This window comes from Pseudorca crassidens, chromosome 14 (genome assembly GCF_039906515.1).
Source record: "Pseudorca crassidens isolate mPseCra1 chromosome 14, mPseCra1.hap1, whole genome shotgun sequence".
Classification (NCBI taxonomy): Eukaryota; Metazoa; Chordata; class Mammalia; order Artiodactyla; family Delphinidae; genus Pseudorca; species Pseudorca crassidens.
In genome coordinates, this window is record NC_090309.1 from 53,900,889 (window position 1) to 53,917,412 (window position 16,524).

At 50.1% G+C, this 16,524-nt stretch overlaps 1 protein-coding gene across 6 annotated transcripts in view; it reads right to left on the bottom strand.

Moving 5' to 3' along the window:
• Positions 1-16,524, bottom strand: part of TTC7A (tetratricopeptide repeat domain 7A) — a 122,668-nt gene that overhangs the window by 74,358 nt on the left and 31,786 nt on the right. For 5 of the 6 annotated variants that reach the window (XM_067703048.1, XM_067703052.1, XM_067703049.1 and 2 more), the window contains exons 4-5: positions 14,300-14,430; positions 11,678-11,793 (exon numbers count right to left, since the gene is read on the bottom strand). In XM_067703048.1, coding sequence (XP_067559149.1) covers positions 11,678-11,793; positions 14,300-14,430 — 247 coding nt within the window. The remainder of the gene's footprint in view (positions 1-11,677; positions 11,794-14,299; positions 14,431-16,524) is intronic. The other variant, XM_067703050.1, reaches the window with a different exon arrangement.

Sequence of the window (16,524 nt, forward strand, 5' to 3'; positions counted from 1 at the left end):
CCCATGCGCCACAACTACTGAGCCTGCGCTCTAGAGCCTGTGAGCCAAAACTACTGAGCCTATGTGCCACAACCACTGAAGCCCACGTGCCTAGAGCCCGTGCTCCGCAACAAGAGAAGCCACCGCAATAAGAAGCCTGTGCACCGCAACGAAGAGTAGCCCCCCTCTCAGCACAACTAGAAAAACCTCACGCACAGCAACGAAGACCCAAAACAGCCAAAAGTAAATAAATAAATAAATTAAAAAAAAAGAAATCATTGTGGAATAAATAAATCCTCATTTTCCAATCACAAAATCAAAGCCTGGAAGATGCCTGCCTCTTCAGGCCATCAATCACCCAAGGGGAGAGGTGGGTTCACCACAGGTACCAAGGGTTCAGATTTCACTCCCTTTTAAACAAGACCCTTGAGAAAGACAATGAATGGCACAGTTACCCTTTCCTTTCCTGCCTATTTGAACTCCAGGACTCCCTCAACTAAGTCTCTACGAAGTACCTACTGTATACCAAGTGCCTGGATACTGTACACCAAGTGTCCTGTTCTCAACAGGCATCCAACTAATGCAGAGAGAAAGAATTAAGAGACCGAATGAGTGAACGAATAGCTTATTCACAGCCCTGCACATAACGAGCTCACAGTCTGTAAAATTAGACATGCTCATGGTTTGTTCAAGAGCTTAGCAAAATATTTTGCATACAGTAGGTGCTCAACAAATTTGGGGTGGGGGTGGGGATTTTGTTGGATTTGAAACAGAGAATGAGAAAATGTATGGAATTTTTCACTGAATGGAACCTAAACAGGCTCTGGTACGCACGACACTGGCCAGAAGTCCCCGTTTCAGGGCTGGCATTGCTAATCGTGTATGAGAGGTTTCCGGTCAAAGACCCAGAAATGCTCAGCCAGTTGGCAGATCCCAACAGCTAGAGGGTTGAATCAGGAGACAAGGTCAGGTGAAGTTCAAATGGTTATGAAGCTATTCCTTCTTGCCACAGACTCACATTATCAGTTTCAAATGTGAAACTGAGAGCTCCCTCTTCACTCCCAGCCCCAGAAAAAGGCTGTGACAATTCCTTTGCAGGACACTGAAGACATCCAGGCAAGGGGAGCTTTCTAGTGAGGTGGGGTAGGGGCGGTGGGTGCTGACAATAAACAAAGGCTGTGCATTAAGAGATGCTGGAAGGATGTGCTCTCTCCGATGGGCCTCAGAGGTCTCCCTGTGCCCAAAGAGGTCTCTTCTGTGACCACCAGGAGGCTCTCCTGGGCTTCACTGTTGGGTGATTCTGGCCCCTGAATGCCCCTGAGAGCCTTCTGTCTCGTGCCCTCCCCCAGCACTGCAGATACTGGGTGGTTGCTAAGAATACAAAATTACTACTGACTGAACACACCCCTTACGGGGTCATACCCAACAGCAGGTTTTCTAAGGTGCCTACACACACACACACACACACACACAGCAGAAAGGGAGAGTGTCTTCATAAGGCCGCACAACCTGCCAAGTCCTGGGCAACTCCCTCAGAAAACACTCTCTTCTCTATTGTTTGGTTTTGGTACAATGAGCATATATTGCTTTAGTGATTAAAAAAATTTTTTTTAAGAGCACGCACAAAACATGCAGCCCACCTGGTTCAACACACATGGCCCAAGCTCACTCTCAGCCCTGAGCCGAGAATGGGCTCTGTAGGTCGAGGGAGAAGAGAAAGAGACCACCCCAAAGAGAAACGGCCTCTTGCCTGTTGTGGGGGAAGGAGCCAAGTTGGCTCACGTTCTTTTTCTTATTTATTTATTTTTGGCTGCGTTGGGTCTTCGTTGCTGTGCGCGGGATTTCTCTAGTTGTGGCACGCGGGCTTCTCATTGCGGCGGCTTCTCTTGCTGCAGAGCACGGGCTCTAGGCATGTGGGCTTCAGTAGTTGCAGCACATGGGCTCAGTAGTTATGGCTCGCAGGCTCTAGAGCGCAGGCTCAGTAGTCGTGGCCCACGGGCTTAGTTGCTCCGCGGCATGTGGGATCTTCCTGGACCAGGGCTCGAACCCGTATCCCCTGCATTGGCAGGCGGATTCTTAACCACTGCGCTACCAGGGAAGCCCCGGCTCACATTCTTTTCTTGGGAGATACTCAAGAGACCCGGTCCTAGTGAGGTCAGGGTCATCAACAGATTCCCTGGCATTGCACCACCCCCAGGTGTCCCCTGCTGACTCACCCCTGGGCTGCTTCGTGCAAAGGAGAACCAAGCCTCCCCCACGGCCAAGACCCTGGGCCCCGTAGCCATCAACCCCCCGGGCCCCGTAGCCATCAACCCCCCAGCCCAACAGAAAGCTGCCTCCTGGCAGAAGCATCCGCAGAACTGCCCGGGGCGAGGCTCCAACCAGAGTCCACGGCTGCCCTCTGGTGGCAGTGAGGGGAAGTGGACCCCAGGTAGAGGCCTCCCAGCTCCTGACTTTCAGGCTAGCACTTTCAATCCCAGGTCAATTAGGAAGAGCAAGGGGCAGGAGTCAGCTGGGGGAATTAACTGCTGGATCAATAGGGCAAGGCCCTTGGGAAAAATGAATGTCCCTCAGACACTGAATGAGTAAGTGGGCAGCATAAGGGAGGTCCAGGCCTCACCGAAGCTCAGAATTAAAGGAGAAGCACTGTCTGGAGGCCAAGAAAACATCACCCACATTACACAGTGGAGAACACCACACCCTTTAAATTATGTCAAATCCTCAACTGGAGGGACAAGTTAGACCCTGGGAAGAGCACTGCTTGTGGCCATCTGGCCCCTGGGGCTGAGCACCCCATTCTCAGCAAGGGCTCCTCTGGGCCCTCTGGAACCTGGGTCCACCCCATGCCCACATGGGAATGAGCTCAGGCTCTCAGGTTATAGCCCAGAATCTGTGAAGCAGATCCCACCACCTCTTCCTGTTCTTCAGGCCCTAAGGAACCTCTTCTAACACCCAGCAGCGCCTGAGCCCCGGGGGCTCCATTCCACCTGGCCCCTGAGGATGAAATGTCTCTTTAGAGTCCCCCCTGTCCCAGGCAGCACTCGCACTTCTCTGCCTTCTTTTCCTCTAGTACAGAGCACTGTCCATCGTCAACATCTGGATCCCACACTGTCATTTCCCCACTGGGACGTGAGCTCCGTGAAGTGGGTCCTCATCCTGCCCTGGGCAGGGGGCCTGACACTCCGTGGGCTCGCGGAGGCCAGCTGGGAAATGAGCTGCTGGGCTTTTCCACCTTAGCGCCATCCCCCCTACTGGGCTGTGACCTCTCTGAACACAGGGAAGGGTTTCTCCCCAGGCCTTCCCAAACACCGCAAGAGCCCAGGCAAGTGCGGGTGAGTTTAACCTGCAGGAAATGGCTCTGGAGCCCTTTAAAAGACTCTCCAGAGCGGCCCTGGAGAAGGTGACCCAATATCGGGCGTCTGCGTCCCCATCTCCCCCTGACCTCCTGCCTCTCACACCTTGGGCTAAGACAGTGGTTCTCAAGTGGGGGCAGTTTTGCCCCCTACCCCCAGCCCAGGCCACTTTTCAGTGTCTGGAGACATTTCTGGTTGTCACACTCGCGGGGTGGGGTGTTCTACTGACATCTGTTGGGTGGAGGCCAGGGATGCTGCTAAAAGCTACCGTGTACAGGGCAGGCTCCCACAACGAAGGAGATCTGGCTCAAAACATCAACAGTGCTGAGGCTGAAAACCCTGGGCTAAGCTGACTTTTTTTTTTTAACTTCCTAATAATGACAAATGTATAAGAAAAACACTGGAACCAGTGATTCACCCAGGAAGATGTAACTTTGACCTGAAGACCATGATACATAATTACAGGAGCTCACTGATGCAGACCTACTGTGGGTGGGTGGTATCCTGGGCCCGGGACTATGTAATGAGCACGGCCTCAGGCTGTGGGGTTGGGCAGACGCAGTTCGGCACCAGGTTCGCTGGCAATACCACCTGTTAGCCTTGTGACCTTGGGCAAGTTACTTAACCTCTCCTTCAGGAAAATGGGGATATTACTAGTTCCAACTTCCCAGGATTACACGTAAAGGCATTAACATTCTGCCTGACATGCAGTAAGTATTCAACAATATTAGCTACTATCAAGAGGAAAGGTGTAAAGAAATTATTCAAAGCCCACCCAGGCACCCAGGGCTACTTTATGTATGTCACATTCCAGGGCCACCACGGGGCGGGATGTGTTCACAGGAAACTGAGAGAGGGGCTGAGTTGTTCCCACGTGTCCTGGGAACTGCTCCTCACATTCAGGCTTCAAATATTTGGGCTGTTTGCTTGGAAAGAAATGATGATTCAGTTTCCATTCCTCTTTATTTGGGAATAAAGGGCGGGGGTGGGGAGGGAGTCAGCATCAGCTTTAAGGACTGAAATTTGTGCTTCAGGAAGAAGAGGACAAAGACAGGGGAACAAAGTGAGAGCAACAGAAAACTAACTAAAATTACTTGGGCTTTCCTGGAGGGGTGACGGTTGGTTAATGCCTCTGCCCACAACTGACACACGCACACACACGCATGCCCTGAGTGCGCAGAACAAAGACAGGGCAGGAAGCAGGCCCACCCTCTGAGAATGTGACTCAGGGTCCCGGAGAAGGAAGGAGAGCCGTAAGTCAGCACATCAAGGATCAGCCCCATCACCGGGGCCCCGTCCTTCCACACACCCCACAGGTGCCCAGGCTGCCCTTTGACACCCCCAAAACTGGAAACGGCATGGGTTTCCAGGCCACTCAGATCCAAAGCTGGAATCCCAGTGGGTGAGGTCGGGCAAGTGACTCAACCTTCTCTGAGCCCCAGTCCCTCACTAGTGGGCTGGGGTCATACGACCTCCTTCACAGAGTGTTGTACACAGAGCGTGTGGTCCAGCCTAGCACACAGCATGTGCTTGATAACTGCTGGCTCTCTCCCTCTTTCCCTCCTGACTGCCCTGGACGCTCACCTTGACCTCATCATATCTGCAGAGAAGCTGGTGTGGGGAAGGGAGCAGGCAGCCCTGAGGGGTGGAGGTGGGGGGACCTCAGCGGAGAGGGAGTTAATAGGGCTCTGAATTCCGTACTCCAGTGTCTTTTCGTTCCCTCCCTCCTCTTGGGCCCTCACACCCTGGGATACAGGACAAACAGACACCCCCCCATTAGAGGTGGGGGTGGGGAGTAGAGGAGGAACTCGCTCAGGATCACTGAGTGGCCTCCACTCCCCGGCCCTGCCCTGACGCCCACCAACTCTTCAAACCAGAAGCTGGGACCACACATACCAAGTAGAGGCAGACTCGGGGGAACAAACGCTAGGCTGTGAGCGCCTCGGGGGCGGCAGCAGGGCCTTAATTGCTGGGTTTCTGCCGTGGGCAGTGTAGACTGGTGGTTAATGGTGTCAGACAGTACCAGCACACACAACCCTGGCTCTGTCCAGGACAAGTCACTTATGTTCTCTGTGCCTCAGTTTTCCCATCTGTAAGATGGGGGTGCTAACAACAGCACCTACCTCAGAGGGCTCCTGGAAAGACTAAAGACACATGCCAGCAAAGCACTTAAGTGCCTGGCACAAACTCAGCTCTTAATAGGTGGCACGTATTAGTATAACAACTATTTGTTAAATGGATGAATGAAGGACACAGAACACTAAAATTAGAACTGTCCCCTTCCCACAAAATCTACTCCATGGGACTGCCATATGGAAGAAGAGCACCTCTTCTGCAAGAGGCCTTGGGAGGGAGAACTTCTTAAACAGAGAGCAGGCATCAGCAAACTCTTTTCTTTAAAGGATCAGGGAGTAAATATTTCAGGATTAGCCATCTGATCTCAATCCCAACTTCTCAGCTCTGAGGGTGAGACAGTATATAAATGAATGGGTGTGGCTATGTGCCAATAAAACTTTATTTGCAAAAACAGGGTGACAACAGTCTCCAGCTAAAGAGAAGCAGCTGGGTGGCAGCTGCCTGGGAAGTAAAAACAGGAACCAGCCTGCTAGGCCACCGTTTCACTGAAACTGAAATGTGGTAACTGAATAGGAACAAACAAGCCATGGTGGAGCTAGAGCAGAGGCAGCATGCGTCCCGGTGACTCCCCCCCAGCTCCACCTCCCTGGCCACAGGGTGGTTGGTCGGAGGCACCCAGGGCTCCCAGGCCAGTCCCACCCTTGGGAGGTAAACCACCTTGGCTCTCTGGGCCTCCCGATCCTCATGTCCCAAACGGGACACCACTGCCTCCCCGGCCTAGCACTTGAGAAATTTTTTTTTTTAAAGTGTAAACTTGAAGCTTGAGGCAGCAGCCCATCCAGCTGTGGACTGCCTCAAAAAAATACTAATACAAACAAATGATAATACTGCCTTAGATTTTCTAAGCAGCTGTGACGAATCAGGTGCTCTGGTGGGTGTTCATGTACGAGAAGAGAGCAGGGAGAGAGCCTGTTTCCCGGCCGGGACGTTCTCCCTGCTCTTACCATCTGGAGGACAGGATTCGTGCGGCACCCCGCCTTCTCTAACACGAGGGCAGGGTGGTGAGAGAGAAGGGGCACACAGGCCTCCTCCAGGCCGGGGTCCAGCTGGGGCAGGACTGCCTCCCCCCAGGCCCACGCCCACACCCCAGCCATCTCAGCCACCGCTGCTTCCTGGGAGTGGCCTCACCATGGCCTGCTCTGCATTCTGGGCAAGGACTCCACTTCCTTCTCTTCCAGGCATTGAGGGCTGAAGCTCGGGGGGCTTCCAACACCCCGAATGGGATGTAGCTCTGATGGGACAGGGATGCCTGCTGGATGGAAAAGCTGCCTGGGCCAGAAACTGCGTTTCAGTCCAGCTGTTCCCCTTGGAGTCCCAGAGCGCTGGTTCCTAAAGAGTGGTCCCCAGAGACCCACACCAAACAAGGGCTCGGTGTCAAACGAAACTGAAAACTTTACATGTCTTTGCTTCCTCCTGAAAATTTACTATCTGCAACCATGCTCCTTGGAATTCCTATTCTAAAGGGTCTGAGAAGTCTTTAACCCACTGTTTCCCAAGTGTATTTGGCCTTGGACCCTCACAAGTTCCCCATCCTCCTCAGCCTCATCCTACCTCTTCTGCCCCACCCAGACTCCTCCTGTCTCTGGGAATCTCCCCTCCCTCGGGGCCCAGCTCAAGGATGACTGTCCCAGCCACACAGCCCACCAAGCCCTAAGCCCAGCTGCAGGCGTGGGCTTGGCACCTTCCCCTGATGCCACAGGGAGCAACTTCATGCAGAAGAGAGATTAGCAGGCACACAAAAGAGGCTCCCAACCAAGCCCTGAGTGGAAAAAGCAGGCTACAAAGCAGCAGTGCTGTAAGATACTATTTTGTTGTTGTTTAAAAAAGAAAAGAAAAAAATATACCTGCATATCTGTACATAGAAAGATGTGAGGGCTTCCCTGGTGGCACAGTGGTTAAGAATCCGCCTGCCAATGCCGGGGACACGGGTTAGAGCCCTGGCCGGGAAGATCCCACATGCTGCGGAGCAATTAAGCCCGTGCGCCACAACTACTGAGCCTGCACTCTAGAGCCCGCGAGCCACAACTACTGAGCCCATGTGCCACAACTACTGAAGCCTGTGTGCTAGAGCCCGTGCTCCACAACAAGAGAAGCCACGTTAATGAGAAGCCCGTGCACTGCAACGAAGAGTAGCCCCCGCTCACCGTAACTAGAGAAAGCCCATGCACAGCAATGAAAACCCAACACAGCCAAAAATAAATAAATAAAATTTTTAAAAAATGTGAAAAGACATACATCAAAATGTTAATAGTGGGGGGCTTCCCTGGTGGCGCAGTGGTTAAGAATCCGCCTGCCAACGCAGGAGACACGGGTTCGAGCCCTGGTCTGGGAGGATCCCACATGCCACGGAGCAACTAAGCCCGTGCACCACAACTACTGAGCCTGCGCTCTAGAGCCCGCGAGCCACAAATACGGAGCCCGCGTGCCTAGAGTCCGTGCTCAGCAACAAGAGTAGCCACTGCTATCAGAAGCCTGTGCACCACAACGAAGAGCAGCCCCTGCTCAGCGCAACTAGAGAAAGCCTGCGTGCAGCAACAAAGACCCAATGCAGCCACAAATAAAAAATAAAAAATAAATTTATTTTAAAAAATGTTAACAGTGATTACCTAGAATACGGGGCCAGCAAATTTTTTTCTGTAAAGAGCCAGACAGTAAACATTTTAGGCTTGGAGTCATATAACTCTGCAGTTGTTGCTCTAAAGCAGCCATAGATATAGAAGATACCTAAACCAACAGGCAAGCTGTGTTCCAAAAAACTTCACCAAAGCAGGCGACTGGCCAGAAGGTCATAACCTGCCAGTCCCTGATCTAAAGATTGAATATGTGATTTTTAAATTTGCCCGTTTTATATTTTTATGTATTTTCCAAGTTTTCCACCATAAACATTATAATTATATTACTTACACAAACTAGGAGGGAGGGAGGGATCAATGAATTATGCATTTTGGGGAGGGAGGGATAAATTAGGAGTTTGGGACTAAAATATACACACTACTATATATAAAATAGATAACCAACAAGGACCTACTGTATAGCACAGGAAACTATACTCAATATTTTGTATTAACCTATAAGGGGAAAAGAATCTGAAAAAGAATATACATATATATATATATATCTGAATCACTTTGCTGTACACCTGAAACTAAAACATTGTAAATCAACTATACTTCAATTAAGATTTTAAAAAATAAATTATGCATTTTTAAAGGTGCAAACAATTAAAACATAAAAATTTAATGAACCTCACTCCTAAGAAAAGTGCAAATTAAAAAAAAAAAGCTGAACCAATAAGGACCTACTGTATAGCACAGGGACCTACATACCCAATCACTTGTAATAACCTATAAGGGAAAAGAATCTGAAAAAGGATATATATATATACGTATGTACATATACATATATACGTATATATATATGTACATATATATATATATATATATATATAACTGCATCACTTTCCTGTACACCTGAAACTGCCAACATTATAAATCAAATATACTTCAACAGAAATTATTTTAAAAAACAAAAGAAGTAATTACCTTCCAAGTACCAACAATGGAAAAGTGAACAGATAAATATCATCTCCCTCGCCAACAATAATGATGCTGAGATAGCATATTTCACCAATCACGCCTAATAACGTCAAAAAAGCATCAAAAAGCTTGCACTAGTCCTCCTACACTGCTGGAAGGAATGTAAACTGGTACAGCCACTATGGAGAACAGTATGAAAGTTCTTTAAAAAACTGAAAATAGAGTTACCACATGATCCAGTGATTCCACTCCTGGGCATGTGTCTAGAGAAAACTATAATTCAGACAGATACATGCACCCCAATATCATTGCAGCGCTATTTACAATAGCCAAGATGTGGAAACAACCTAAATGTCCAACGACAGATGAAGGGATAAAGAAGATGTGGCATATATACACAATGGAATACTATTCAGCCATAAAAAAGAGTGAAATAATGCCATTTGTAGCAACATGGACGGACCTAGAGATTATCATATTAAGTGAAGTAAGTCAAAGACAAATATCATATGATATCATTTATATGTGGAATCTAAAAAAATGATACAAAGGAATTATTTATAAAACAGAAATAGACTCACAGACATAGAAAACAAACTTATGGTTCCCAAAGGGGGAAGGTGGGGCAGGGATAAACCAGGAGTTTGGAATTAGCAGGTACACGCTACTATATATAAAATAGCTAAACAACAAGGACCTACTGTATAACACAGGGAACTACACTCAATATCTCATAATAACCTATAATGGAAAAGAATCTAAAAAAGGACATATATATATATATATATATATATATATACACACACACACACACACACACACACACATGCATGACTGAATCACTTTGCTGTATACCTGAAACTAACACAACACTGTAGATCAGCTATATTTCAATAAAAACTTAAAAAAAAAGCTCGCACTATGTTGTGAGGGCTTACGAAGCAGCCTCTCTCCCACATCTTGGCGGCACAGAAACTGAAACAACCTCTATGAGGTCCAAGTTGGCAACCTCTACCCAAATGACCAGCGTTCTACCTTTTGACCCAGAACTTTCCTGTCTCGGAATCCACCCTACAGACAGATCCCCACTGAAACAATGCATAGGTACGGTTCTGTTCTGGACTCTAGCATACGCTGAAAAGAGCCCAAGTCTGGAAGTGACCTATCTGTTCCTCGGTTGGGAACTGAGTAAACAAATTGTAGGAGATCTGTACTGTATGATACTATAAACACTATGCAGCAGTGCAAAGAAAAGGCAGCTCCGATGTGGAACCACCTCCAAGAGATATATTTTGAATGAAAAACGGCAAAGGGGAGAATATGCATTTAAAAAAGGAAGAAAATAATATGTGCATATAATCGCTTGTGTATGCTGCTATCATGGAATGACACAGGAGCCTAGGAACACTGCCTACAGAGGAGCCAGGAGGCAGGGGATGGAGATGGAAGGGAAACGTTTTATTGTCTAGTCTTCTGTACATTTTTAATTTGGTATCCTGTGCAAGAATCATCTATTCCAAAAACTGTTAAATGAAAAGGATGAATAAAGTGAAATTTAACAAAATAAATCATACCAAAAACAAAATAGGGGCTTCAAAGGACTCTAGCCAAAGCAAAGAAAGCTCTGGGATCCTGACCCTCCGTTTCGTCACCTGTGGGGAGGAGGGAACAGCTGTGTGGCTGGCCCACCTCCACCTGGGAGGCTCGAGAGGGGCGAGACGTGTGCCCAGCCTCCACGGTGAGTGGCTGCACTCGGCACACGTGAGTCCCTCCGCTTGCCCGGATGTCCTCAAGGCCCCAGCCCACGGTGTCTGCAGAGGGTAGTAATGATGCTGAGGAGGGAGCTGATGAGGCACAGGAAACCCAGGCCCCCACCTACTAGTCTCCAGCCTGGTTGAGGCATTCAGCCCTGCAGAACCGCCAGAGAGCCGCGGTGGCCAGCAACACGCCCTCCTGGTCCTGTTGCTTCTCCCTCCATCTCCACCACCACACAACACACCCACGAAACACCACCAGCCCCTCCCACCCAGATGGAAGCATCCACCAGACTCTTCACAGAGGGAGGGTGCCTTGCTTAACCCCAAGGAGCAAAAGACTAAGAAAGGGGTTCTGGGCACCATGTTCTTGGGTCCCAGGACCCTCCAGTCAACGCACAGGAAAACGAGCTTCCTGCCACCTCACCAGCAGGGCAGTCGCACCCCCAAAATGATGCCAGGCCTTTACTTTCACCACACTTCTCCTCGGATCTCACAGCCCCTTGAAAGTTGGAATTATCAGGAATCACCTTTTCCATTAAATTTTGGGGAGAATGAGGCTCAGAGAAGCAAAATGACTTTAGCTGACACTTCAGGCGACAGTGACCACCTCCAGACCGCCCAGCTCCCTGTCCTTCACTCTTCCCACACCACCATCGGGCTCCCAGAGCTCCCCCTTCTAAAGATGACCACCCCCAACATGTGCAGGCTTTATTGCTTCAGCAGCTTCCTGAAGCTCGGCCCTCCCCACCAGGGCCTGGGCAAGCTCAGCCTGACAAGTCGGGAACAAGCCAGCCCCCATCGTCTCTCCAGGGGGCCCGCACGCACACAGCCCAGAGAAGAGGGAGGCCTGACCAGTGTCAGCAGCTCCCAGTCCTGAAAGAAACGTCCGGGTCCTGCTCAGCGGCCAGCGACCTACCCCTTCTTCAGGTTTGTCACGTAAGCGCTCTGGAGCGCAGCTTCCAGGAAGTAGGTGAGTTCGTAGTCGACCGGGTGAGATCCTTTCAGGTGCCGGGATGTGGTGTTACTTGTGATCTGGGAAGGGGAACACAGAGAGAGCCGCTGTCTCTAAGTTCCGAGGCCGAGAGGCCAGGGCCAGGGTCAGCCCAGGCAGAGGTGACGGCCCCATCGCCACCCAAGCCCCCAGCCACCTTAGGGGCACGTAGGGCAATACTCAGACCAAACTCAACCTAACTTGCTTTAATTCAAAATAGGTCTAAAGCACTCTCCCTGTGCAAATGCTGCATGCCCATAACAGCCCTACAAGGCTGGTTTTCTCGGCACCTTATAGATGAGGAAATTGAGGCTCAGAGAGTGCCCGAGGAGACAAAGCTGGCCTGGGCCTGGACCTCAAACACTAGTCTGGCCAGCTACACATTCCAGGCTCTTTCTACTACTTATTGGCGCATTCTTTCAATACTCGAGCGCCTACCAGACGCCAGACATTGCACTGTCCCTGTCACATAACCATGACCTCAGAACAGCCCAACAGCTGACCCCTGGTTCGTGGGAAAGCTGAGGAACAACTGTTATTAACTGAGCTGTCGCTTAAGCCACAGCTCTGAGAGGGTCACCCAGCCCCACCGAGATGGGCCTGCCTTCACTATGCCACCTCCCTCTCTGATATGAGGGGGAAAAAAAAAAATCAACGAGCCATCCACCTCTTTCAGAAACTGAAATAGGTTTTAGAGAGATTCTTAGTTCCTCCGAGGTTGGTGCTGGGTCTTAGGAGGGACATCAGCTTTGCAGTGCACAGGGTGCACAGGGTTCTATGGCCTGCCCTCCCTTGACCTGAGATAACCAGCTATCGGGGCCCATTTGTCCACCCAGTGCCCCTGAGGCGCTGATTCCAGCCCTGGACACCATTCCAGCTCATCACCTGAATCCCCTTTTAAGAGTCCAAAACCCAGGCTTCTGACTGAATGGGTGACTTTCAATGTTTCATGAAAGCTTCCTCCAAACTATATGTAATTCAAACACAAAGAGCTCCTGAAACATTGCATGTGACCTTGGCAGAGGTCAACTCAAGTCTCCACGTGGACCTCTGCCAGGGAGTACACTCGAGTCCTGTTTCTGCTGAGCCGCCAATCACCTCCTTCCCACTGAAGTCCAGCCAAGCAGAGGGCCTCTAGGACGGCGACTCTCAACAGGGGGGCAATTTCGCCCCTGAGACATTTGGCGTTATCTGGAGACACTTTTGGTTGTCACAGTTGGAGGGGGGTTGGCTGCTGGCAGCCCACAGGTAGAGGCTGGGAGTGCTGCTGGACATTCTACACAGGGCAGCAGAATCATCTGGCCCCAAACGTCAGAAGTCCTGAGGCTGAGAATCCTGCTCCACGGGAACTGACCTGGCATGAGGAGGACGCCTCCAAAAAGGTCCGTCACAAACAGGGGCTGGGTTGACATTTTGGCATTTGCCAAAATAGGTGAGGTTCAAATATCTCCTGAGTGCTGAGTCTCTCAGATCGTGCCCACCTCCTCTGTCTGGATGCCAATCCTGAATCTCCTCTGACAAGCCTGCCATCTAGTATCTACTAAACATCTACTAAACAGAAGGCTCAAGCACCACCCCAAAGTCACAAGTCATACAGGGTCCAAGCCCTGCCGACGCCACTTATGAACTGTCTGAGCTCCGGGAAGCTATTTAACTCTCCACACCTGAGTTTCCCCACCTACACGATGGGAATAACAATCGTAACCTGTTGCAGTTGGTTACTATTTGAAGGTTAAATTAGAGAACAACTTCGAGTAAAGTACTCAAAGTAGTGCCTGACATGAAAACAGGGACGCAGTCACTGTAAGTATCTTTGTTGAATATGGCTGCCTGTACCCCCCCATTTAACCAGGAGTCCCCAGAAGGGAAGAACTGGGGTAACATCACAGTATGCTGCTAACACCTGGAACTGCTGTCCTGTTGAGAGTTCGTTCAGGCCCCCCGAAGCACAAGCAGGGAGATAAGTAGGCCTGAGAATTTCCAGACCCCTGTGGCCAGCTCTGCCAGCCTCTGCAAGGCTTTAAGAATGGTCCTCCTCCCCGCTAAAGGGTCCAGTAGCGAGCTTCCAGAGCACCTGAGAGCTGGGAAGAGTGCCTACATGGACCTGACTGTACCCTTCCAAGGGAAGGGTAGCGGGCAAATGGCTTAATCTCTCTAAACCTCATGTATTAAACAGGGATGAATGTAACACCTACTTCAGAGAGCTGCTGTGAGGGGTAAACAAGTAAACGAACACAACAGGGCTGTCACATTTTTGGTCGTACAAGTTGAGCTCACCAAGGAGGTTGCCAGCCGCTCGCAGGGGGCGTGGACTCTTCTGTTTATTAAAACTCTTTTCTGGCAGTAGAGAGTCTCATGCTTACAGAATCAGGATACTACAATGAGTTTTCCAATGGATAAAGCAGAGCATCTTCAGGGCAGGTGGAGGGTCCTCTTTTCTAATTTGTACAAGCAGGACCTACAGTTTTAGTGGGGTGGGGGGTTGGATAGATACAGGTGCTCAATAGAGGGCAGTGATGACCAATGGGGCTATTATTTCCAGCTCACCTTCTCCAATTCCTGCAGGAACACCTGAGCGATCCAGGAGGCCCTCTCGAAACAGGTGATCACTTCCTCCTCCCTCTCGGTCAGGCGGTGGCGGGAAGCGATGGAGTTGGGGAGGCGTTCCAGGGAGAGGCCTGCGGGACGAGGGGAGCACCTCGGACCTGCCCTGCTCGGTGCGGGACGGGGGGCCCAACTCCAGGCCCCTCCCAGGGGCCCAGGGTGGGCTCATCCGAGGAGACTCTGGAGCAGCCAGTGGGAGGCAGAGGTCCTGGGAGGGGAAGGAGGGGGCTAAAGCAAGGATGGTATTAGCAGTGGTTGGGATCAAGGGGTGGACAGACAGCAGGCACCCATGCCCCACGTGGGGAACCACACTGGTGGCACCCCCATGCCCAACTCCTGCCTGCTGGAAGCACTCCTGACCCCTCCTCCCCAGGCACTCACCATGTTTACATCATGGAGTGGTTATTTACGTCTAGCTCTTCTCTCCCCCAGTAGTTCAATGGGGGCAAAATGAGCCTGTTTGGACTGCCACAGTCCCTAGCACGTGCTAGATGACTTGATTACACAGCATTTACATGCACCCCTCCCGTGGAACCAGTTTCTACCTCACCTAAGTCAGGCGCTCGGGTCCTATGCGCCTGCAGTGGAATTTGCTGTTTTTGCGTCCCTGGCATCCATTTCCCATTCTTTCCACAGCAGCACCTCTCTTTCCCTTTGAGCACCCATTTGTGCAGCCTCGCTCAGCCCTGTGGCTCACAGGGCGAAGACCCCGCCCCACCTCAAAGGCAGGCACGTGATCCAGGCTGACTCATCATCAGGGCCACAGTGATTGGCTAAGGGTGTGCACGTGGCCTGGTTTGTGCCGAGAAGACCCAATCCCAGAATTCTTACCCCTTCCACTGGGCTTGTTAAACTGCTAAGAGGCCAGCCTGGAAATGTTAGGGAAAGGCTGCCTTAAAATGAAGCTACATAACGTGAATGTCATTAACATGATAGTACACCTGAAAATGGTTAAGGTGGTGTATTTTATGTTTTGTGTTTTTTACCAAAATTTTAAAAATTTTAAATATAAAAGCATAGCTCTAAAGCAAAAAAAAAAAAAAAAAAAACAAACCCCGAAACTATAAGAAACTAAGAAGGGAAAGCTGTAAAGGGAAACAACTATATTTATGTCTGGGTTTTTGGTATTTTGCTTTTTTTTTTTGAGACAGGAAAAAGATTGAATAAACTCAGTCATGAAAAAAAAACAAACGAAGTCTACACAGAACAGAGATGAGACTTGATGGAAAAGGGCAGATTCCTAAAGACAGTGTTTGAACACTTGCCTGAAGCACTACCCCCTGAAACTTTCCAGTACATGCACCAATAAACCCCTTCCCCCATTTTCTCAGGGAGGGGTGGGGTCAAAGTCCACTTAAATTGTGTTGCTGTCACGTGCAACTCACAGTCCTGACTAGAGAGCACTGTCCTAGACTGCGGTTCTCGGTGGGCAGAACCCAGATCCTTCTCACCTTTGTGCCCACATGGTACTTTATATGTAGTAGGTGCTCAAGATGAAGTGACTGAAGGAAGGTCCAAGAGGAGAATCCTCAACTCTCTCCTGCCCTTTGGCCCCAATATCCAACTGATGACCAAGCCCTTAACATTTCAAGCCCCCCCTCCCCTCCCCTTCTCTTATCTCCTTATCTTAGGCTTTATCTCTTGAGTGGATGACCACCTTGGCCTCCTAGCTGGCCTCCCTGCCTCCAGTCTCGCTCTCATCCATCCTGCTCAAGGATCCCAGGGTGATCCTTCTAAAACTCCACTGCTTAAAACCCTCCACTGGGGTCCCCACTGCTACAGGGTGAGGTCCAAACTCCTGACATTCCATACCATGCCCTCCAAGATCCGTCCCTGTCACCTCCCCAGCTTTGTCTCTCATCATGTTATACATCAAATGTTTGTGTCCCCTTGAAAGTCATAAAGTCATATGTTGAAAACCTAATGCCCAAGGTGATGGTATTAGGAGGCGGGGCCTTGGGCAGGTGATTATGTCCTGAGGGTGGAGCCCTCATGATAGGGATTAGTGTCCTTATAAAAGAGACCCCAGAGAGCCCCTTCCATCATGGGAGTACACAGCAAGAAGTTGGCAGCCTGCAACCTGGAAGAGGGCTCTCACCAGAACCTGACCGTGCTGGTGCCTTGATCTCAGACTCCCAGCCTCCAGGACTGTGAGAAATAAGTGTCTG